General features: G+C 42.2%; 1 protein-coding gene across 1 annotated transcript; it reads right to left on the bottom strand.

Annotated features, from left to right (window-relative positions):
* Positions 1-116: 116 nt before the first annotated feature.
* ERMARD (ER membrane associated RNA degradation) lies at positions 117-23,323 on the bottom strand (the record flags this gene model as incomplete). The annotated part of the gene is given in 18 exon segments (XM_079716855.1): positions 117-297; positions 1,472-1,585; positions 2,442-2,660; positions 2,971-3,096; positions 3,654-3,730; positions 5,278-5,361; positions 7,083-7,256; positions 8,634-8,702; positions 9,349-9,378; positions 13,179-13,281; positions 14,225-14,339; positions 15,777-15,913; positions 16,357-16,454; positions 18,417-18,506; positions 18,798-18,899; positions 21,218-21,357; positions 22,680-22,836; positions 23,264-23,323. Coding segments are annotated over 18 exon segments (2,076 nt in total).
* Between the last annotated feature and the right edge of the window lie 1,869 nt (positions 23,324-25,192).

The raw sequence follows: 25,192 nt of genomic DNA, 5'->3' as shown, positions 1-25,192 counted from the left end.
CTTGTGCCCTGATCAAGCAGTACCTGGAATCCACCCTGCCTTTGGATTTTCAACTCACATGCTGTAAAGTCTACTCAGGTCGGGTTTTCTGATAGATCCCAAAGCATCCTGACTTATTAGACTACTTTACTCGTGGATTTCTTGGCTAAATGTATTAACATTTGTTTCTTCTCACTAAAAGTCCAAATTTTCAACAAGGCCACCTGTGTGAGATTGACAGCTTCATCCCACTTGTTCTTGTCTTGGCTGGTGTAAGCCGCCAGGTTCTCTGTGTACTGCAAGACGGACTTTAAGAACCTGTTTAAAAGAAAGAAATTAATTTCTTTATCTATGCCCTTGTAAAATGCAATAATGATTTAAATGTATCCCCTTCATTTTGAAACTACAACTAAAGTTCTGTAGTTAATTTTTGTCTGAGGATTCAAGAAAAAGAAATACATTCAAAACAGAAACAAGAGAATACAAATTGGATGAAGGAGAAGAACGCCGAACTAGAGTGTCACTGGAGGGGATGGACGCCTAGACTCCACACAGCTCACACACCCTCCATCTTTCTCTCCCAAATCCACACATGACGGATGCTCTTAGCTGATGGGACTCGGTTCCAGAAAGGACCTTAGAGGCCGTCTGGACCACACGCACGCGTAATAAACCCACAGGACACAGGACCTCGGGGGCTGTGCCTCCTGTTCCCACCCTGATGACCAGCCTCACCCGACGGAGAGAGGGGCCACCCCTTCAAAGGAGATACGTCCCACCTGGAGCAGCTATTGCTGTTGAAAGACTTTTCCTGAAAGATAATTTGTCAGAAAGTTCACAAGGGAATTACCCTGACTGATGGGAAGAAGCGCCATTTTCACATTTTCCGAGTTCTCCTCAAAGTTTCCCAAGTAGCCTAAAATTTTCTCCAACTATGAATTTTTGAAATTTTCACTTAGGGAGAAGTTAAAAGAATAATACGATGAAAATCCACAGACCCTTTGTCTAGAGGCGTAGCTTTCACTTAGGGTGATTTTGCCCCCAGAGGACTGTGGCAACATCTGAGCCGTTTTTAGTCGTCACAACTAGGGGCTACTGGCATCTAGTGGGTGGAGGGCACCACCCTACAGTACCCGGGGCGGCCCCACGGCAGAGACAGTCCACGGTTTTGAGCCGCGACCTGGCCCCAGGCATCCGCACAGCTGCCTGAGACGGTGGCAGCCTCTCCAGCTTCCTCCCAATAACACTGTCTGGTGGACATTATTCTTACACCAGAGAGAGGAATTCCAAAATCATTCACATGTAAATCACATTAAATTTTCTGAAACGTGTCAGTTTTAAAGGCTCACAAATTTGCACCGAAGTCCACAGAGAACAGTTCAGGACCAGACTATGGGGTTGAAAAAAATCACCAAGAAAATAACCAATAGGAGTGAACATGATTCAGAATTACCAAAACACAGCTTCGTCTCCTGTAAGTGAGGACACTGACCTTAGATACTGCTGATATTCCGAAGTATTTTTCCCAAGAACCGCATAAATGTTGACCAATTCCAGTGCAATCAGCAATAAAATCAGATAAAGCATAGGAGACAGAAGCTTAATACTAAAAATAAAGTAAAAGTTAATAAACATAAGTATCACCTTTATAAGGAGAAAAACATTTCACCTAACCAATCCTTCTTTCAAAAGTCCTTAAATCCAAACTTCTCAAAAGAACACTCTTGTGTGGACAGCCGTTTTTCCAGTGGCCGTGAGCCCCGGCCCCTGCAGGCTGTGCGGGATGCCCCCCAACCCTGGGCCTGGGCTCCTTGCCTGGTTCTGAGCCTGCAGGCACCCTGCCTGCTCTGAGGACCAGGCTCCACCGGCTCGGCACCCGGTCCCTCCACTCGGCTCCCGTTCCCTTTGCCCAGTGGCAGCTCCTTCGTTACAAGTCAAGATTCAGCAAAGGTCTCTCCCAACAGGAGAAACACAAATGGCCTAAACATGAGAATGGGTTCAACATCTCTGGGACCAAATTCCAGTTAAAGTCAGACTCCAGTCTTCCTGGGAGGAATTTTAAAATATATCTTGTTTTGGGGAAGGATGTGTGATGTAACAGCATTATCTCATAAACTGCTGGTGAAAGCAAAGGAATACTTACTAAAAGCTTTATAAACACAGATACCATTCAACCCAAAAATTCTAGGAATTTGTCCAAAATGGTAATTTCATGAGGATGTAGCACATTCTAAAATACACAACGCTGGCATCCCCAGGTAAATCTGCTGTCATATTTTAAATGCAAATATTCATTCGGGTCCGTAGAACCCATATCCCAAAATTATAAATGGCATTTTTAAGTGACACATATGTAACTTTTCCTGAAAATAAGTATTTCTCTGAAGTCAGGGGTAGAAGTGTACCCAGAGGTAAGAGCTGCCCAGCAGAGCTCCTCTAAATGAGACCCACGAGCCGCGCACCTGTGAACCAGGCGCAGGTAGTTCCGCCGCTGCCGGGAGCGCAGGCTCCTGTCCTCCCACTGCCGGTGCCTCAGCTCCGCGAAGGCGGCCACCTGACCACACACGCGGCAGCAGTGGGCGCCGATCTTCTGGAGCACGGCCAGCACCTCCAGGACAGCTCTGGGGCAGAACAGGGTCCGGACAGGGATGCTGCAGAGATCACGGAGCAGCTGGGGCCACCTGAAGGGCAGAGCGAGAGGCCCGAGGGCCTATGGTCGCCGGTCCTCCGCGGCCTGCACACCTGCCGCGGCCTCCAACGAGGTCTCAGTTTCCTGCTGCAATCGTTACACTGGGCGGGTGTCGATGGTGAGAATAGATCGTGTGTTGTAACGTCCGTCAGACCAATGCACGCACCATCAGGGCTTATCTAATAATTCCTCCTGGGACACAGTGGGATTCTAACAGTACCTTCAACGTGTAAGACTTCAAACACAGAAAACTGCGAAGTCGGTGACCCCAAGATACTTCACCCAGGATACCCTGAACTTACTTCTCAGGAGGAAGGTGCTCCGAGTCGTGAGGAACGTGGTGGGTCTCAGGCACATGGTGACACAGCTCAGCCACGATTTCTGTGATTAAAGAGTGGCAGGCATTTATTTCAGAATTACCTTCTGATCTGAAAAACAGAAAACATTTAAAGATACATGACAATGAGCAAGATGCCTAATTAGTGCCAGTGCAGAATAGTATTTATTTCAGTGGTTTACTGAGCAAAGCACTCAATCTGCAACTCACTTTCCCCAAAAATAAAATGAAAAAGCCACCATCAGAGGGAGAGGTAAAAAGAAACGACACAACACACTGTGGGCGATGCACCTGCTGTCAGAAGATGACCTGTGACCCTTCAGTCCTCCCTTGAGCTGACTCTGCAGTGTGTCCACGCCCACTCCTCTCCTGAGCTTCAGACCTGCTGTCACACCGTCCACTAACCATTTCTGCCAGATGCCACCGTCCTCCCCATGAGGCCTGCCTCTCACCCCTCTGCCCTTGGTCTCTGCAAATGGTTCCCCCACAACCAGGCCCTGAACCCCCAGTCTTGGCCCTCCAGTCACCAAGACCTAGCAACCCCTCCTTGGGATCTGTCTCCCGACAGGCTTGCCAGAGAAAAAAAATTGTTCAGAGGCTGACATTCTCGGACCCCCGCGAGGCCTGCGTGACTTGGGGGTCACTCACCGCTGAGCCTCCCTTTCGGATCCTTCAGGCAAAGGCAGCAGAGGCCAAACTCCAATGCTCCTCTCACAGCTCAGCACCTGACAGGACAATGTACAACTGCTTTTCAAGATTTTTAAATAATGTTCTAGAAAATATGTTTTTAAGTTGTTACAGATGTTGTCATCACTTCTAAGAAGAGACATATCTGTAAAATTGTTACAGATGCCACACTTTAAAACTAGGTGATGGGTCTGTTACTCGATCAAATCAGGTAAAGGCAGGCAGGTGAAATATGGGATTCCAAGGAAGTGTCCAGAATTCTTCTGATGCCTCCTGATGAGAGTTGGTCCGTGTCCCCGCCCCTGGTTGGGGCCAGCCGTGGCGAATGGCCATGGCCTTGAAGCAGGTCGGAGACGGGCCCCTCCCCTTGTCCCCACCTCTGCTCGGGTGCAGCTGGCCGAGCACCCAGCACAGACTTCCACTCTTCAGATGGGTTCCTGTCCGGCAGAGCCCTTCCCAATTTATGACCCACAAAAGCACAAGCAAATTAAGTGGTTGTTGTTGATGCCACCAAACGAGGTACTTTGTTATGCAGCTGATATCCCGAGCAATGGACTTAGAAAGAACAGGATGCAAGATTGGCTGCAGAATAAAAGGTGACTAAATCACATGCGGCAGGAGTACGAGGCCACGGAAAAGGTGAAGATGCACAACGCCCACTGTGGGGAAAGGAAGGGGCGTTGACCAGGGACCTGGAAGCAGCAGCCAAGGAGCAGGAAGGCTGGCTCCCTGAAGCTTCTCTTCCTTCCAGAACCTTCCCTCCTTTGTTGAAGCCTCCCTCCCTGAACGCTTCTGGGTCCTCCTTCTAACGGCTTTTGTTCTGGAAGCTCGGAATCACGATGGGCAGACAGAGTGATGCAAGTGGATAAAGGTACCAGAGCAGCCCGATGCGCCATCGCAAACAGGACCCACTGACACAGGAACTCAGGCTGATTCCTTCCCTCAAACAGCAAGGACAGGACGCCGCTGGATTCTGCTCCTGCGCATCTGCGGATAACCCGCTCCTACCTGATGCTACTCAGGACCTGTCTTCTCCAGGCTCAGCTTCTCCCCGGCGCTATTGCAAATCTCCCCAATCCATTCTGTGCTGATTTTACAGCTTCCTTTTAGAATTTCTCAGTTAGCAACTATCATGATTATTATATTCTTGGAGACGACCCCACTTTTGCCCCCTCGTACCACCTACCATATAGAAAATAAAGTCCCTGAGCTACTCGCCAAATTGTAACTTCCTGGTAGAAATGCTTAAGAAAGTTTGTTGCCTGCTTGTTTACTTTACAGGTTAACAAAGGCTGGCCTCATAAAGCTGGCATCCCTCACCACCGAAAAGCAACACCTGTGACTGGTCCCGGGTTAACAGCACTCAGCCACCCATCAAGTACCAAGAATGCCGAGGACACAAACCCCACCACAACCCTAACTGCTGGACCTTAGAAAGACACAATGGCTTGGCCAAGGCCATGCATCCAAGAGGCATGCAGGCTACAAAGCCAGGTCTGCGGACTTGCAGCCCGGCTGGACAAGGCCGGCCTGTACCTCTCAAATCTCTGCAACAACTGACCTGCACACGCCCCTCCCCACACACCTGCTTTTTAAGCTGAGAAATTGGATGGCAGCGAGCGCTGTAGGCTTCTGCAATGCTCACCAATGCTCTCACTGCTGCTTTTTCCTGCTTTAGAGAAAACAGACAATTGTTACTACAACTTCTAGTCAGGCTCCTACTTTTCTTCTATTGCATCTTAGGTCATTTAAGAGTCCCGATTTCCAATTAGCTTTCTTCACATAATTCTCTCAGCTAAAAGCAAGCAAAACTCTTCATTAAAATAGGTCTAACAAGGCTTCCCTGGTGGCGCAGTGGTTGAGAGTCCGCCTGCCGATGCAGGGGACACGGGTTCATGCCCCAGTCTGGGAAGATCCCGCATGCCGCGGAGCGGCTGGGCCCGTGAGCCATGGCTGCTGAGCCTGTGCATCCAGAGCCTGTGCTCCGCAACGGGAGAGGCCGCAATAGTGAGAGGCCCGCATACCGCAAAAAAAAAAAAAAAAAAAAAGGTCTAACATAGTAGTCAAACCATAACCAACAAAATTTTTAAATGAGGCTGATTAACAATGATAAATTACAAAGGCCACTCTGTCCACAATGCAGCAAAACAAGAAATAAATGGGGGAAAAAAGATGCCAAACAATTGGAAAATGTAAGAGATTCTCCTAAAAAACTAGGACATAAGAATTTAAACATTAAAAATCAATATAACTAAAAGAGGATTACATACTATAAACACTCAATTGCCAAACATACATTTTAAAAGAGTAAAAATAACATTATTTACAGCTGACACATCTGTATAACTGGAAAACCCAAGGTGGCGGACTATTACAAAGTCAGTGAGTTGAGAGTGGACAAATTTAATAAACAAAAGTCAAGAGCTTTCCTACGTATAAGCAGTAACTACCTAGAACTCTCAATAGCACAAAACAACTCATATAGTTAGTTGTTACTTGGAGAAGAGATGCACTCAACTTTCATTCACACAGATACCTACACGGGTGCTACACGGAGCAGAGAGAAACCAGCCCTCACTGTGTGGTGAACGTCTGGTGGGGTTGCCAGGACTCACACCTGAAGTCAGTGACGAGCCGGCAGCCAACACAGCACACACGGCTTCTCCCCTGAGACAGGAACCTCAGGAGGGCCTCAGAGCACAGTGGGGACACATGGGGGCCACACCCCTCCCAGGGAACAAAGTTGCCAAAAATAAACTGTTAATGAAATGTTAGTTACAAAACAGAGTATGTCCTGCTTTGGAACCCGCACTGCAGGCTCATGGAAAGACATGGAAGCAGAGACACCCAGCTACTGACAGCAGTCACCTCTGGGAGAAGGGATTCCTGAAAACTTTCACTTTTTGTATTAATTTTTCTATCCTGTTGGAATTTTGAAACAAATTTTACCATAATTGTTACATGTACAGTCTGAAAAAAAGATTAAAATATAACTAACAATCTAACCTAAATTACTTCTTTTAAAATATAGAATTACAGTTTATTGACAAATGCAAATATTCTACTCTCTCATTTAATAGTCCTCTGTAAATTTTTCCAATTTATTTAGTTAATCCTGCTTTATACTTTGTTCTCTGGTTTGCAATATCCCATCACTGTTAAAAACACAAGCAAGTGTATGCTTAGGAAATAGGTTGAATTACTTTAGGTGAGATCAAGTAATATTGATTTATTTGTTATAGACAATACCTGTACACATGTTCAGATGGAGGCACACTGTACTCATATAAATTAAAAGATGATTAAAATATAATTACATTTGAAAATAAACTACATTCCTTCATAACTTAATGATAGTGAATCTAATTAATTTTCTTTCCTACACATTACCTTAAACACTGATAATAGATCTTCATCAATAAATCTGAGTAAAAGTACAAAGGAAAATGCAAGCAACTGATTGGCTGCTTCTTTCGGAAATTCAGGTAAACTGATTTCCCCATGGCTTAAACGATCTCTTAGACGGGGACCTTCCTGATGGTTCAGGAAATCCCAGAGAAATTCCTATCAAAAAAAGGACACAGAAAATATTTGGTTAGTATTCTCAGCAGAAAGAAGGAAAGTCCGAAGGCCCAGAAATGGCAAGCCCAAAACATCTGAGGAGCAGCAATGTTCATTACAGAAAAGTTAGCCTGAAAAAGAAAGTCATTCAAGGGCACACAACAGAAAAGTATCAAGTTACGATAGTCCCTGGGATCTCTTGGCTTTATCACTGCACTTGACTACCTCAGGCAGGACTGCACCCCACTAGCTCAGGATTGCCCTGAGGAAACCCCGTCCTCTGTAACTGCACCCCACCACCTCAGGCAGGATTCCCCTGAGGGAGCCCTGTTGTCTGTAACTGTACATCCTGCTCCTCAGGTAGGATATCCTGGGGAGCCCTGTTTCTGTATCTGCTCCTTGGCTGATTGATAAGAACCTAAGAAGTTTGTAGAACTCACCCACCAGGTCTACAAAACTGCTTGCATGGCTCCAGTGCTTAAAAGTACCCTTTCTCATTCTCACCCTCCTGAAAAACGAGAACTGAGTTGACCACATTTGGAAGCCAACTTTCCAATCAATAAAAGAATCCACTGCTGTGCTCCTGCATGGACAACACCATTTTTCTTTCCCCTCATGGCTCTCCTTCTTACATGTCCTTTCTCACATCACTCGTTTACTTCTGAAGCCCTATGAAGACACTGCTTCTTTCTTAATGGCAAAAATCCAAGGACTCTTCCACAACGTAGAGGAAAATAAGTCAGAAAACCCAATTTGCTGACCCAGGCAAATTGCTGATGGACAAACAGAACTAGACAAACTAGTTCAATCATCCTAATTTCCTGATGGCAGAAAGGATGCCCAGAGAGCATATGGAATCTGACTAGTGTCACACAGCCGGAACTGGAACCTAGGTTGCTAACTCCCAGTTAAAAGGAGAAAATATGAAAATTCTATTTACAGTCCAAAGTAGTCACTGCAATAACTTCATAAAATACAAAACTGTGATAAATAGAAAATGGCTCTAAATAACTACCTTCTCTCATCCAACACTCTGTCTTACTAGTCGCAACTGACTTTGCTGTCATTCACGAAGCAAATGCAGTCCCTGCTACCAGCGCAATACAAAACCCACAGATTCAAATATTGCTCAGAATCAGGTCAGCTAAGTCATCAGGCCTTAGGAGAAGGACATTTAAACAAAAAGCATGAAGCACAGTACCTGAGCTGGGCTCAGAGCCAGCAAATGACAGCTGCACAGACAATGAAGTTCAGACATGGGAATGCTTCAGAAGCATTTCTTATGGGCACGTCACAAGCCAAAATTAACATCATTTTTGGGAAGTGCTAATCACATCCATAAATACAAGGATGTTAGATCGTAAATGCCTAATACTTTACCATTGCAGGCTCTCCAAGGAAAAGAGGAAGTTGATTGATTTTACCATCATTCAAGTATTTTGCCAATATCTAAAACACCAAAAAGAAGTAAGTTGATTAACTGGTACATATACAGAACTTTCAGTGTCAAAAGATATTGTACATTTGGTATGACATGCTGTGTAAGTCCAAAGCAGATTAAATGAAATAAGGACAGTCTTAAGAACGTAGCAACCACCTGTTCAGAAAAGGTTTTCTCAACCAATACAATGACTTTAAGAAGATATATATATATGTATTCTTAATTGTGTGTATGTGTTTATGTATATTTACATGTATATAGGTGTGTATATGTGTGTGTGCATTTATGTGCATATATATGTGTATTTGTGTGTTTATGTGTATTGTGTGTATACAGGTATACGTGTATATGTGTGTTTATGTGTATTTGCAAACACTGTGTATGTGTACATGTATATACGTGTGTATATATGTATATATGTATGTTATGGCCTTTCCATAACTTTAGAAACTAGGTTAATAAGACTGGGTCTCAATTAGTCTGAAAACTATATTCAACACTATCATCACCTTTTTTTTTCTTTTTTTTTTTGCTTATATGACTATCAACATTTTCCTGTAAGCACATGATTTATGGCTGATCTTTAATTTTAATTTTAATTTTAAAAGAATACAATGTTTTATTTGTTTCAAAATACCTTATAAGTTTACTTACCTCATCAAAGGTAGTATAAAGAGCTGTTGACTTCAGAAAAGGAAATAAAAGAAATAATTAAAGTAAAATACAAGCAGTGTGACACTATTCAAAGCAGGAAAAAATTCTAGCACAGGGCCACAAATATGAAACCTTCTTTTGTAAATAAATCTTTATCTAGCAACACTTTGGGAAGAATGTCATTGACAACATAAACACAATATAAAAGACATGAAAATACAGCAACCCTGGCAGTCTAGCCGTGTTAGAATATTGCTCTAACAAGTACTGTAGCTCAGATACTTTTTTTTTTTCTTTTCTGTCGAGAAATGTTTTTTTATTGTTCATGGACTACTGATCACAGACAGAAAGCATCTGGCTTATTTGCGACTTCAATCATTAGCTCTCCATTTTAGGTTAATGCCAATATTTGAGAATCAGGCCTGAGTGAAAGCAGTAATAAATACTAGATAGAAATGACAATAAAAGTCAGAAGTATCATAGTCCAGATTTCCAGAGGTCTGATCTAAATCAGCATATCTCAGTTAATGGGTCTTTATGATCTTATAGATTTGAATTTAAAGTTTGTAATTCAGTTTAAGGACTTGATAAGAAAATAGCATTTTTATTTTGCAAATTAAGGGTAAAATAGCTGTTCAATTTCTTCATACAAACTGGGCTTTTAAAGCATACATGTGGCTAGCATACTTAAATATTTTACCCTCCAAGCATTTTTTCTCTTTTTTCTTTTTTTTAACATCTTTCAGATACTTCTAACACTTATGATGCCACAACTTCACAAATCACTACTCACAAAGAGCACTTCTTCTGATGCTGGTATTTGTGTGCAAGTGAGCACAACTGAATATTTTCTCCAACAAATAGCCTTTGTTTTTCATGCTTCTTGGTATAATTAGCCCAGACTTTAAAGACACGGCTCGGGGCCAGGCTGCCTCAGCACTCTAATTCCAACTTCCACACCTTCTACAAGTGAAACCCTGAGCACCTCCATGCTCAGGTTTCTCTGCAAAACTGGAAGTGAGGAATGCCCATCTCAAAGGCTGCTTGGGGAATTCAGTAGGATTTTACACACTGTGTGTCAAAATCAGTATTTTGTGGAAGTCAGGTGCTCAAGAAATGTGTTATACTTATTAATGCTTATTAACATATTTTCATTTTAATATTATCAAAGACTCCTGAACATTTATTACTGTGCAGATGACTCTAAAGCCCATGTATTGCTGACCCTAAAATTTTTTCCAAGCTCTATTCTAAATATTCAATTGCCTACTAAATATCCCCACTACTTCCTCAAAAAAGCTGAACTTTTCATTCATCTCCATAAACGATGTGAATTAACTTCTACCTTTTTTTTTTTCTGCCACGCTGTGCAGCTTGCGGGATCTTAGTTCCCTGACCAGGGATCGAAGCCGGGCCACGGCAGAGAAATTGCGTCGTCCTAACCACTGGACTGCCAGGGAATGCCCAACTTCTACCTTATTTTATGGAGTTGGTATAAATGTCTTATCTCTCACCCCTAATACACACAAGCTTCTAAAAGTCACTAGGTCTTTGCTCGTCTTCATATCCTGCATTGATTCTGAAGAGACCTTATGCCATAACAAGTATTCAATAAATAATTACAGCATTTGCACAGCACTTTATAATTTTCACGTATGTATTGCTTTGTAAATAAATTGATGCTATGTTTATTCTGGATAAAAGCCTGGGCTAAAATTTAAGATATTCTTCGATAAACTACATCCTCTGTAGAAACGGTCACACTATTTATTTGTGCAGTGAAATGACAACTAAATAACCAAATTCATGACACCACAGAGCCGTGCAGTGACTGATCATGTTACCATGAAGTCAATTCTAAGAGCACTCGAGTGAGAGCTGTGACAACTGGGGCTCTAGTTTCTGCTGGAAGACCCAGGCTTCACTCCACAACACTGGACTGGGCAGAGCCTACATCAAAGGCACCGGGTGTGGGCACCAGCAGACATAAATATGGATGACCCACTCCAAAGGGGCCTACACCAGAGAGCTCTACAAAAATGCACATAAGGCAAAGCAGAACTGCCTCAAGATAAGACAGAAAGAGAACGCAGAGAAAAGCAGCTGTTAGATCTGAGTAGATGTGGCTCTGGGAGGTAACCACTGTGGCCGGGAGTGGTCAGGCAGGGGACAGTGGGCAAAGTGAGAGGAAAGACATGCATGTTCAGGAACTGGCGAGGATCTTAAATTATGCTGGGGAATCAGAGGGAAAACAAACTGGAGAAAGGCTGAGGCCAGACTCTGACATCCTTACAAGCCATGCAGAAGTGTGAGCCTTGCAGGCAGGGGCTGGGAGCCATGGAAGGTTTCTAAGCAGAGGAAACCATAAAAGACACAGGAATACTCGTGAGTTTAGAAAATAATTAGTGGCAGTGTGGGAATGGATTAGAGAAGGAGAATCATGAAGACTTGTGGGAGATGAGTTACCAGGTGAGCGTGATGGGGAGCCAGGTGAGGCCTCAGCACTGAAGGACCACAAGACAAATCATGGGTAGAACTGATCGGCAGGGCAAGTCCATGAGGAGAATGGAGTGCAGGCAGAGCATAAGATGGTGTTAAAGCTTGGTGCAGAGCAATTCAGAGGATAAGGATAATAAGGAATAAATACCAGAGAACAAATTTGTGGAAGAAAAAGTTTGCTTTTCTGAAATAAAGTAAATTTGAGATGCTGGGGAAAACTCATATGAAGACATTCAACAAACAGGTGTAAACCTAACTCAGGAGATCAAAGTACCATGAGTTAGAGACAATGCCTTGGAGACTGCTGGAACTTAATGCTATAAATTGCCCTCTTGGCACTGCTTTAGCTGCATCAACAACTTTTGCCATGTTGTGCTTTCATTTTTATTAGTTTCAAAGAATTTACTAATTGGTGTTGCTCCCACACAGGTAACAGCTTAAGGTATGGTATTATGTGAGGTCTCCCAAGGAATAAATATAAAGAGAGTACAGGGTTGAGAACAGAATTCTGAGGAATGCCTATATAAAGGGGCACAAAGAGGAAGCTGAACTAGTGAAAGAAACAAGAATACCAAGTATGGTAGATGCTGCTGTTTGTCCCATAATATATATTCTCCCTTTCCCCTACCTAATGGATTCTCCCATAGCTAACTAGGCCCATGGCCACCCAGAGACATCACTAAGCCTCCCTGGCAGTTTTGGCCAAAAGGAAGCAGTATCCTTCGAGAAGGGCATACTGTAGACCACCCACGGCCCACCTCATGGGGTTACAATAGTACACCAGTAAATATGGCTACAGAGAAAACGTAAGTGTCAACTCATTTTATGACACCATTAGGTTTAAAAGACTACTTGGAGGGCTTCCCTGGTGGGGTAGTGGTTGAGAGTCTGCCTGCCGATGCAGGGGACATGGGTTCGTGCCCCGGTCTGGGAAGATCCCACATGCCACAGAGCGGCTGGGCCCGTGGGCCATGGCCACTGAGCCTGCGCATCTGGAGCCTGTGCTCTGCAACGGAAGAGGCCACAACAGTGAGAGGCCCACGTACTGCAAAACAAAAAAACAAAAAAGCAAAAACAAAACAAACAAACAAAAAGACTACTTGGAAATATGACAGAACCCTCAAAGACAATCACAAATAAAATAAATATATAACATATAAAATCACAATAGGAAGCCACAAAAAATGACAGTCAAGCTTTCCAAAGAAAGTTCTTAGCTAAAGAATTCATTTAACAATAAGCAAAAATATGATATTAAAAGCTTTTAATTAGGCACAGAAAAATGTCAATACAGCAACAACAGTCACCATCAACCATTTAAAGCAGTGTACCTCAGCAGTCAGAAGTCTCTTTGGACATTTGTTAACTGTGGCAAAAACTTTCCTAAGTCCAGTCTCTAGTTGCACCAATAACAATATGGCACAGTCCGCAAACCTGTGAAATTGAAGGAAATAAGCAAAACTTCATGTTTTCAAAGTAAACACTGGCACCAACACCATAATAAGGGTGCTGTATTCCAGATACTACCAATATGTGTCCAAAGCAGGGAGGAGTGACATTACTCACTAATATGAGAAACAAAAACAGAATCAAAATCTCATTAGACTAGTGACTGTAAAACTATTTTCCAGTGTTTTAATGTATGATGAAACATTTTTAGCAGCTGCAGTAGAATAAAGTGTCATCAAAGATCTGCTAAACTTGTTTCATCACTTCTAAAAAATACTCAGAAACCAGGATTTCAGTGGGTTCTCAAGGTACCCAATCAAATGTACGTATCAGGATAAGGTAACGTGAAAGGAAGTAAAGACCACCGACCTCCTGATGCTTACACCCCTGGGCCTGCTCCCCAGGGAACACAGAGACAAACTGATATCTTCTTTCTCTCATGATTCTCTAACATTGAACACTATGTTTCAGTCACAGTAAGAACTCAAAAAAATATTAATAAATTGATTCTGAAAAATAATTATCAGGGAGTTCCCTGGTGGCCCAGTGGCTAGGATTCAGGGCTTTCACTGCTTGCTGTGGCTCGGGTTCAATCCCTGATGGGGGAACTGAGATCCCACAAGCTGCACAGTGCAGCCAAAAACATTTTTTAAAAATTTTAAATAAATATAAATTCATTAGTTAAATACAAAATAATTATCTTTATTAATTGTATAAAAACAGTACAAAACAATAATGTTTAAAACACAGTTACAAGATGCCTTTTAGTTAATTATATGAAGATATTCTATGCTCAGGTCTGCTCTTGAGTCAGTCCCGCTCCTACCTGCTCCAACTCCAATAGCGACAAAGCAGGAAGGTTAGGGTTTTAAGAAGGCCTGGCCTCCAAGCTGCCAATGACCACTTTGTAATGCCACACTTCAGGTACCTGTGAGACTTGAAGTTGATTAATGCAACTTCCCAATATGGCAACATGATTTTTAGTATGAAAGTGGATTTCTTCATCACTTCTTCTAATACTGAAAGTACCTCACAAGTAACATCTGTAAAAAGAGCAAATATTTTTAAGCACAACCACACTAATCAGCTGAAAAAAAAGGTGTAAACACACTTAGGGAGTGATGCCACTGAGCCGACCTCTTCAGGAAGATAAACCGTGGGCCCCAGGCAGCGTGCCACCTAAGCGTGAGACCACCTGAACTAGCGCCAGGGTTGCAGGTGACCACAGGCACCCTTGGAAAAAGGGAACGTGGGCAACTACATCTCTTTAGTGATTTAAGCTACAACAACTTTGAGTAGAGGAGTTCAGGGTCAACAAGCTGACCACACTGACCAAGAAAATTAAATATATCTTCAGAAGATACAGGAACCAAGTGTGAACCCAAAGGTAAACTATGGACTTAAGGTGATTATGACTTGTCAATGTAGGTTTATTCTTGGTAAAAAATGTACCCTCTGGTGGGAGATGTTGATAATGGGGGAGGCTGTGCGGGGGCGGGGGGGAGGGGCGTGGACGGGAAATCTCCGCACCTCCCTCTTGATGTTGCTGTAAACTTAGAACTGCTCTACAAAAATAAAGTCTTAAAGAGTATATACATTGGGCTTCCCTGGTGGTGCAGTGGTTGAGAGTCCACCTGCCGATGCAGGGGATGCAGGTTTGTGCCCCGGTCTGGGAAGATCCCACATGCCGCGGAGCGGCTGGGCCCGTGAGCCATGGCCGCTGAGCCTGTGCGTCCGGAGCCTGTGCTCCGCAACGGGAGAGGCCACAGCAGTGAGAGGCCCGCGTACCGCAAAAAAAAAAAAAAAAAAAAAAAAAAAGAGTATATACATTATTGGCAGTCACCTAACTACCAGAAGGATCCATGATACAAAAAGGCTAAGACTGCCAGGACCAAGATGATCTGTACTGTTCCCTCCAGGATTAACATCAGCAAATACAGACACAACACTTCAGCCAAAGTGGAAAAGAATGAGCCTGGAACAAGCACATGGTTTAATTGCTCTTTCAAAGTCCTGTGTCCCCCAACCCCACTAATTTGGTAAATGGCTTTCTCACGAAAAGAAAACAAAAGATGATATAGGAGAACATTTATACTACTGGTACTTTTGGCATAATGATTATGAGTACAAAAGCACGAGAGCTAAGAGGAGAAGGGAAAGTGCGTTGCAAACTGGTCCAAAGGCATTTGTAGCCAACATGTGTGCACAATGAACTAGCTTTATCATTAGCGTTGAGTCACGCAGCCGTGGCCCTCAGACAGCCCTGGGGCGCTGTGGGAAGAGGTAGGGGGTGATGGGGCCCAATTTAAGAGGTTCTTCATGAAGGCATTTCATAGAGCCTTCATGAAGGCTTTCAAAGGCATCTTGCCCTTGGAGAATAACTATTCCACCTACAGAGTTCAAGTCTCAATGCTATTTAATAACTCTATAAATATCTTTACAGAGATATATTCAGGAAAAATGTGGCATGTGGAACTTACCAGGGAAAACGATCAAATCCTCTAAGCTTGTAAGAATTATGAAAGGTCGATGTGCCAATGTGCGCTTAGTTTGCTGAAGGTAACCCTTTAGTAGTTGACCCAATCCTGCTGTCAACAATATCATCATTGAACAGTATCTAGTGGAAAATACCACAGAGATCCATTAGAAAAATGAACTCAGCACACATATAAAAAGCTCTACTTTCAAAAAAAAAGTTTAAAATTAAGAAAATAAAACAGCATTAAATTGCAGAAAACTCCACGGGCTGTGGGGATGGAGCTGTGCAGTGGTTGGGAGGACCAGTGACATCTCAGAAACCTGTGAGCTTGAACCTCGGGTCTCCCACGCACCAGGGCGCTGTGCCCGTCACCACCTGAGCTTCTGGGGCACGAGTCAGTGAAATCATAACCCTATCATCACGCCAGTCATTCTGCCACTAACATTCAGTTTTAGCTTCAAAATCCTGTCCCCAAACTCTCCTTCTTCTCAAAATACATCTTTCCTTGATGTGAAATTCAAAATAAAACAAACTCTTAAGTATATCAAAAAAGAGAGAGAATCCCTCCCACAGCACCTTACTTTGGAGGAATCTCTTGAGGCGCCGCGAAGCCGTGCCACAGAACATTGCGGAGGTTGAGTCCGCACGGAGAGCCCACGAAGACCTTGAGCACGTCCATCTAGGTGGTGAGGAGGCAGATCACCGGGTCACTGAGCAAATCAATACAACACTGGGATCATGTGAGCTCTGTTCTCGGAAGTAATGGAACCAACGGTATATAGTAACGAGAACAATAATACCAGACCAACACTTGCTGAGCGTTCAACATGTCAGACACATTTTGTGTTTATTTGTGACTCACTCACCCTCAGGACAACCGCTGAGGAAAGCACTATTATTCCCACTATGCAGAAGAGAAAAATATAAGCAAGGAGAGGTGAGACCAAGGTTTCAGAGGCCACAAAACCACAAAGGGGGATGAGATCCCACCCAGGCTACACTGCTTTCATACCATACATCAACATGGCCAGTATCTAGATAAAACAAAACAGAAAGTGATAAACAGAAACTCCACAGTAAGCAGCGTGTGCTCATGACAAAATACACAGGGCAGAACAGCCAGACCACAGAGGCTCCAGCCTCTTCTCTGACTTGAAGCTCACCGTTCACCTGCTCTGTCCCTCCATCTACAAAGCAAAGACTCTCCCAATACAAGGACCCTGCTTATCAAACTGCAATAATTATGCCTTTCCATGGGCTACCTCTGGGCCTGGAGCACCACACCTTAGAGGAGATTCAGAAAAACGGAAGCCATTCAGAGACTAAAAGAACTCAACCCCATGTCATATGAAAGAAGAGCTGAGCCTCAAGGAGACTCAGGAGGGGACTGAAGCTGTCTTCATACAACTTAAAGACTCACTGGGAAGAGGAAACAGATGCATTCTGGATTTCCCTCAAAGGGCAGGAAGTTATAAAGAGGGGTTTCAACTCAATGTCAAAAAGCTTGACAGCCAGTCCTTCGATGCTATTCTGGGAAGTCTTGGCTCTCACACTATTTTTAAATACTTTACTATTAACTTAATTAAATGTTAATGACTATAATATTAATAATTTAATATTGTTTTAAATTTAGTATTATTTAAAATTAATTGTTCATACCATCTGGACAATCAGAAATATATATGCTAACCAACTAGAAAAATTATCTGGGAACTAAAAGGGCTGCGGGTAGGCAAAAGGCTCACTGCACAACACAGGCAGAAAACAAAGAGCAGAAGAAAACGACGGAACTTAAGAATTCAGCGTGACACCAAGCAGTCTGTACTTCCCTCCACACCCTCCACCAAAGAAAACAATCCTTAAGCTGACAAGGGGTAAGGAACCACCGTAAGAGTGGGAAAGCTCTACTGACAACGGATTTCTTAATGTCTTGTTTGTAGTGTCCTCCCGGCTTGGCACTACCCTGGCTTCCTCCTTCACCTCAGCCTGGCCTTATTCAGTTGCCTGAAGGTTATTCACTGGTCTTAAACGAACTTGATCATGTGGCCTCTAGAAGGTTTGAAAACGTACATAGCTCTGCATGTTTTTTAATTGGCATCTAAATTTTTTTTCCACTGTAAGTTTGAACAGCTGCAAAAGGTATAATTTCTCGGATGTTAAAAATATTGATTTTTTAATAATAAAACTATAATATCAATCTTTAAAGGGTTAAAATTTTATTCTAGAAGTTAGTATTACAATCTATAACTTGCAGAATTAGTACTATAATTAATATGTAATCAGTGGATCAAAAGACTTCAAATTGCTCATCTGCCTGGCCCCCCAGAGGTTATTTTATCAGAGGCTATCCCACCAGAGGTCATCACATCAAAGGTTACTACTACACCTGAGGCTCTTACATCTGAGGGCCACACACCAGCAGTCATCACACCAGAGGCTATTATCAAACCACATGAACACTCAGGACAAGAGGGAGGTGTGTCTTTTGGCTGGAAAGGGGATGTGGGAAAGGAAAATACGCTTGAATCACTGAAATTAATTTTTTCCAAACAGAGCATCAATTTTTGAGGAACAGAAGTACAGCTAACATCGACTGTTTTGTGCTGTGTCTACTCCATCAGGTTTAGGTGAACAAGCTTACCACAGACTGCCCAAAGACTTGAGCGAGCTCCTCAGATGCAATCAGATCTCTTAAAAGAAAGGGGCATTCCTTCCCAATCAGTAAATACACCTAAAATTCAAACAAATATTGTGTAACAATCGTATTATAAGTCAGATGATGTTAACAAGAAAACCGCCCATAAAGCAAGTGTCTGTACAAATGAGAGGACAAAAGTAGCGAAGACACTGATGTTTTTGATCTCATAATCGTTCAAAAAGAAAAATATTTTAAAAATCTGTGCTAAGTGATTGTATAGGAAAACAATACTTAAAATCAAGAAATCTGAGCTAAACTGCAAAACAGGTTAATGTTCTTTCTGATACTTTACTGGACCAACAACGAAAGAGTCCTCACACTTACGTCAGCCAGGGCTCGCTCCAGACATGATGTCAGCTTCATTAAGCTAAGAGAAATAGCAAGAGATTGAAGACTTCCCAAGGCATCAAACATTTCACGAAATAACTGTTTAGAATAAGACATATGTTAGAATTCGTGTTCAATAAGTATTATTTCTCAAAGGCACAGTTCTATTAATGAAGTTATAGATGATTTCAATTGGCATATTTTAATGACTTTTTTGGTATAGGTAAACATTTTCTTTTTTTTTTTTTTATTAGTTTCTGCTTTATAACAAAGTGAATCAGTCATACATATACATCTGTTCCCACATCCCCTCCCTCATGCATCTCCCTCCCTCCCACCCTCCCCATCCCACCCCTCCAGGCGGTCACAAAGCACCGAGCTGATCTCCCTGTGCTCTGCGGCTGCTTCCCACTATCTATCTACCTTACGTTTGGTAGTGTATATATGTCCATGCCTCTCTTTCCCTTTGTCACAGCTTCCCCTTCCCCTTCCCCATATCCTCAAGTCCATTCTCAAGTAGGTCTGTGTCTTTATTCCCGTTTTACCCCTAGGTTCTTCATGACTTTTTTTTTTTTTTAATTCCATATATATGTGTTAGCATACGGTATTTGTCTTTCTCTTTCTGACTTACTTCACTCTGTATGACAGACTCTAGGTCTATCCACCTCATTACAAATAGCTCAGTTTCGTTTCTTTTTATGGCTGAGTAATATTCCATTGTATATATGTGCCACATCTTCTTTATCCATTCATCCGGTGATGGACACTTAGGTTGTTTCCAGCTCTGGGCTATTGTGAATAGAGCTGCAATGAACATTTTGGTACATGTCTCTTTTTGAATTATGGTTTTCTCAGGGTATATGCCTAGTAGTGGGATTGCTGGGTCATATGGTAGTTCTATTTTTAGTTTTTTAAGGAACCTCCATACTGTTCTCCATAGTGGCTGTACCAATTCACATTCCCACCAGCAGTGCAAGAGTGTTCCCTTTTCTCCACACCCTCTCCAGCATTTATTGTTTCTAGATTTCTTGATGATGGCCATTCTGACTGGTGTGAGATGATATCTCATTGTAGTTTTGATTTGCATTTCTCTAATGATTAAGGATGTTGAGCATTCTTTCATGTGTTTGTTGGCAGTCTGTATATCTTCTTGGGAGAAATGCCTATTTAAGTCTTCTGCCCATTTTTGGATTGGGTTGTTTGTTTTTTTGCTATTGAGCTGCATGAGCTGTTTATAAATTTTGGAGATTAATCCTTTGTCAGTTGCTTCATTTGCAAATATTTTCTCCCATTCTGAGGGTTGTCTTTTGGTCTTGTTTATGGTTTCCTTTGCTGTGCAAAAGCTTTGAAGTTTCATTAGGTCCCATTTGTTTATCTTTGTTTTTATTTCCATTTCTCTAGGAGGTGGGTCCAAAAGGATCTTGCTGTGATTTATGTCATAGAGTGTTCTACCTATGTTTTCCTCTAAGAGTTTGATAGTTTCTGGCCTTACATTTAGGTCTTTAATCCATTTTGAGCTTATTTTTGTGTATGGTGTTAGGGAATGATCTAATCTCATACTTTTACATGTCCCTGTCCAGTTTTCCAACATTTTCTATATAAATATAACAATATCCGAAGAATCAAGAGAGATGTTTAACTCCTTAGATGTTCAATATCTAAGGAGTTTTTGGAAAGTTCTTTATTTATTTAAATGTTTATTAAAAGCAATAACTCTGGCATAATTGTAAACTGAAAGGTCAAATATTTTGACCTAAATCTTATTTCCCATTTTGATTAGTTCTTAAAAATAGATAAACATAAGGCAGCTCACCCTGCCACTTGAGGGAGCTACTACACAGGGAAAAGGGAACACCCTTCCACCCTATATTAGGAAATCCAAAGTATTTTAGAATTAGACTCTTTTATAGTTACTGCTCTACTGTAATCATTTAATGTTCCAAGTGAAATGGTTGGTTTGAACCAACCACCAAACCAACCATCAAGCCATCCAAAACAAGGTTTGGGCCCCAAGCTATTCCTCCTCCCTTCTATTCACCCTCAACAAGCCAAGCATCCCCACCTCCGGTCTCCCAGTCCCACCGTCTCAAGAACACCTTATTACCGGTCTGTAAGGTCTTTCTTTTTTTCTGGAGCTGTCCATTTTTCTCTGTCCCAGGACCAGCACCCATGCACCAAACTAGGTCCCTAAACCCCAATCCTGACACTGCATCCAAAAACCTCCTTTGGTCAAAGGATGTCTCAGCTCAGGCTTTGCGGGCTTTGCAAACAGCTCCAACTTTGCCTTGCAACACTCAAGCCTTCTTACAGCTGAGGACCCAGAGGATGGAGGAGACCCCTTTAAAATCAGCAAGTAATAAGGGCTTCTAAGTGGAATGTGCCGTCTTTTATTTCTAAAGGTTGTTCAAAAGCCGAACCTCTGGAACACCTGTCCACTGGAGCCCAGGTGAATATCGCGTTTCAAACTGCCCCTTGGTCAGAGACGACAAATGTAAGTGGACAGCCTGGCACACAGGGCCCAGCAGCCTCACGCTTCCCCTGTAATCCAGACCCTGGGCTTCAAGGATAAGAAAGCAAGTTAGTACCACAGCTCCACATCGTGTGATGCAAATGCCTAAATCATCAAAGAAAAAGGGCTTTAATTATGAAATTTCCATAAAGTTGGCAACCAGTTTATAATTGAACTTACAATAAAGATACTCATGTTGTTGAAAATAAGTTACATAGTGTTTATCTGCTTATAAAAGAAAAACTCTCATTAGCGAGTTTGAAAAATAAAGAAAGGTTCAAAGAAGAGAACAAATATTTTTTCATTTTTTCAATCTCTTTATCTGTTTGTACAAAATCAGCTTCATGTTGTTATATATAATATTTTAACCTGACTTTTTAATGTAACATTATTAGACTATGAGATTTCCAATGACATTATTAATAATAATAATTATTAATTATTTTGGAACCTATTTAGAATATGAATTTTTGGTTTTGTTTTTTTGATAAGTTTTGGTTGAACATTCACATGGTTCACGACCAAAAAATATAAAAGGGTGAAAGTCTCCCTCCTGCCGCCAGTTCTCCTTCCTATAGCAGCTACTGTTATAAATTCCTTGGGTGTATCTAGAAATATTTATACATACACAAGCAAATAATACAACTATGTGCTCCTCCTATTTTTTCACTCAGCCATACAGCTCAGAGAGATTTCTGGATCAGAAAGATGGGCCTCCTCACTCTTTTTCACCACTGCATAATATTCCCTTGCATGCATTTTTTTCATAGTTTATTTAATCAATCCACTACCGCTTGACATTTGGCTATTTCCAATGTTTTTTCTTTCTTTCTTTTTTTTTCTATTACAAAATGCTGCAGTAACTTGGCACAAACACACGTTCATACCTGTGACTGGGTCTGTCTTGTACGTTCCTGGATGGAATTACTGGGCCACAGCACATTCGCTTATAATTTTTACAATTATTATTATTTTTCCCATCCCACATCCCTACTTCAAAAGACATACAAGAATGTCTGGAAGACATTTAAACTAATTGTATGTAACACTGGTCATTCTATACCCTTAATTCATATGACTTCTATCTTCTTCCCTCTTCCACCCGGATCATGGGCCGTAAGCTGAGAGCCCCTCAGCCCTCACTGCCTCCCAACCCCTTCCTTCTCACACCTGGTTTTCAGAGCCCAGCTTTCCCTTAACTCTCCTATGCTTCTCTGCCTCACTCCCTCTTTCCACACCAATTCCTTTTGTCTTTCAAATTAAGAAATTCCATTTCTCTTTCAAATGAGCAGAGAGGGAAATTTTACAGGTCAAGACATTTTAAATGCAACAGTATTGACGGGCGTTTGGGCTTCAGAGAAAGTACAAACCTGATTCTGTATAAACCACACAGTCTGTAATTGTTGTCCAGCATACTTCACCATTTTGAGTTACAATACTACTGATATCGCAATTTTCTCTGGCTTCAAACCCGAGTTTACAAATCATATCATACACTGAAGGAGAAAGACACGTGGTAATAGGATCCTCTATCTGAAATATAAAACACACTGTTTAACATGAAGTAAAAATTAATTTTAGTATATATTTAAGTTACATGAAAATTCTATTCTGTCTATTCTGAGTATATTCTATTCTGAGTATAGAATATACTCAGGTATAGTTACTGTGTTAACACATTTTCCGAATTTCATGAGAACTATATGATTAAAACATTGTGATTAAATGTTAACTAAAGATTACTTATGCAAATGTTTCCAAGTAAATGCTTAAAGATTTTTAATTACTTTATTAATCATAGTATTTAAGAATTTACAGAAGCTCAGTATATTTTATGGATAGTGCCTTATTCCTTTCAGCATTCTTTTGCTATCCTAAAGTTATCAAAATAAGCATTTTTTAATGAGGGGTGGGAAAACAGAAAATCAAGCATAATGAGTTAAAAGAGAAGCAAAAAGCATAACTCTGACTCCCTATATGGTGTAAAAAGCAGCAAACCACACTGCTTTTCCATGAAGGATTAAATAAAACCAAATTTTCATAATTTTCTCGACATTACACGAAGCTCATCTTATAAACCTGCAAAGAGATCACATTCTAGGTCTAAAACTGACCTGGGGTCTTTATGTGATGTATCAAGTTCAGGGATCTCTGTGTTCTAATATCAATAAGTCCTGGTAGCTCCCTGATTTGGAAGCCAGTCAGCTTAAGTTCCTCCATCCTGGTCAGCATCACCCTGTTATCCTGTCCACTATTCCTGTCCCCAAAGGCTTCACTTCCCCTTCTCAGGCCTGGTTGTTAACCAATCCTTTCAGGCCCTAACAGGTGAGGTGCTGCCCGAGAGACTCGTGTGGAATGTTCAGTGGTCCTCTGGGACACCTGCTCAGCCAGTCGGTGCACAACCCTAGGAGCACTGCTGGACGGCAGGGGGGAGGGGACTTGCTCCCGCTGCCTGCAGCCTGGGGCTTCCTGTGCGCTTCCTATTCTTTTGAGCACTGCCCTGCAGCAGCAGCAGAACTCAGTCTGCAGTCTTCCCGACACCTGTAGGCCCAGCTTTACCACCGAATGCCCACCACAGACACAACACCATGCGTCAGTGCCTTCCCTTCAGAACTCTGCTTCCCAGACTTGCCAGGCCCTTACACATAGATGGACAGCACAGTTTCCTCCTTAGACCCCTGAGTTTCAGCCATGCAGGTGCCCTCCTCTAAGTTTCTAAGCTTTAAACTTCCGACCACTTCCCTTAGCTCCCTCAGTCCTAGGGGGAGTGACTGCTTCCCGCAGCTGCCGTGTCCACGATACTACTTGCAGAGATCTCTTTTTATCCTTTCAGATAACTAGTTAACAATTTTTACCTAGTTAACTCTTTATACCAAATTATCTTAGTGCAAAATCTAGTGTGGTTTGTCTCTGGACTAACACAGAAATATAACTCTAAAAGGTCACATTCACATCAAAAGGGACTCCTTGCATTTTTAAAAAGGATTCGAACTCTAAAGGAATGAGCTGTAGTTCTGGAGTGACAGGCGACAGGCAGAAGTGATAATTCTGCACAAAAGTCCATCTACTCCACTAGCAGAGTGGGCCCTGGATTTGGCACCTGAAGTTGTAAAAAGGGTCTCTTTTGGTTGTAGACACTGGATCAACACAGTTGTCCCTCAGACTCAACCAAACAGTAAGATCTTAGAGCACAGAGACCACGTCTTATACAACGTTGTATCCCCAGGACACAGCATAGACCCTGGCACACAATAAATGAAACATAAGAGTTACATGAAGGATTGGCTCCTCCTACCCTGAGCTGCAATACACCCCTCCAAGTCTCCAAGACCTTCAGATCTGAGGAATGGCTATATTCTACCCCTACCAACACACATACAATTCTACAAGTTGGCTTCTAGGTTAACTTTTAAGTCCATACTGTTAGACAATAAAATCCAACCTCAAATCAACAAACATTAGATGCTGCAATGCTCTGATTGTCACTCATGACAATAAATACATCATCCTGTGTATTACACTCAGGAACATGCCTGTCCCCCCCTAGAAGCCAGAAACCCTGCATGTTTGTGTGCATGTGTGTGCACCTCCCACGTCATTTTTTGATACTTCAGTGTCTTGTCCAGAGCAGCATGGGGTAGTGCAAACGGCCTGTGCTTGAGAGCTAGAATGATCTGAGTTTGAATCCTTTCTCAGCCTCTTTACCTCTTGCCTTGAAAACGTTACTTAACATACCTGAGGCTTTTAACTGTAAAGCGGTGCAAAATATTATCACCTTCTCTGGTTGCCGTAATTAGAGATAATACTTGAAAAGCACCTAGCACATAGTACTCAGAAAGTAGCAGCTAGTGCTAAAACTGCTGACAGATGACTGACATTGAAC

This window comes from Hyperoodon ampullatus (assembly GCF_949752795.1).
Source record: "Hyperoodon ampullatus genome assembly, chromosome: 12".
Classification (NCBI taxonomy): Eukaryota; Metazoa; Chordata; class Mammalia; order Artiodactyla; family Ziphiidae; genus Hyperoodon; species Hyperoodon ampullatus.
This window is presented reverse-complemented; position numbering and strand designations above follow the sequence as displayed.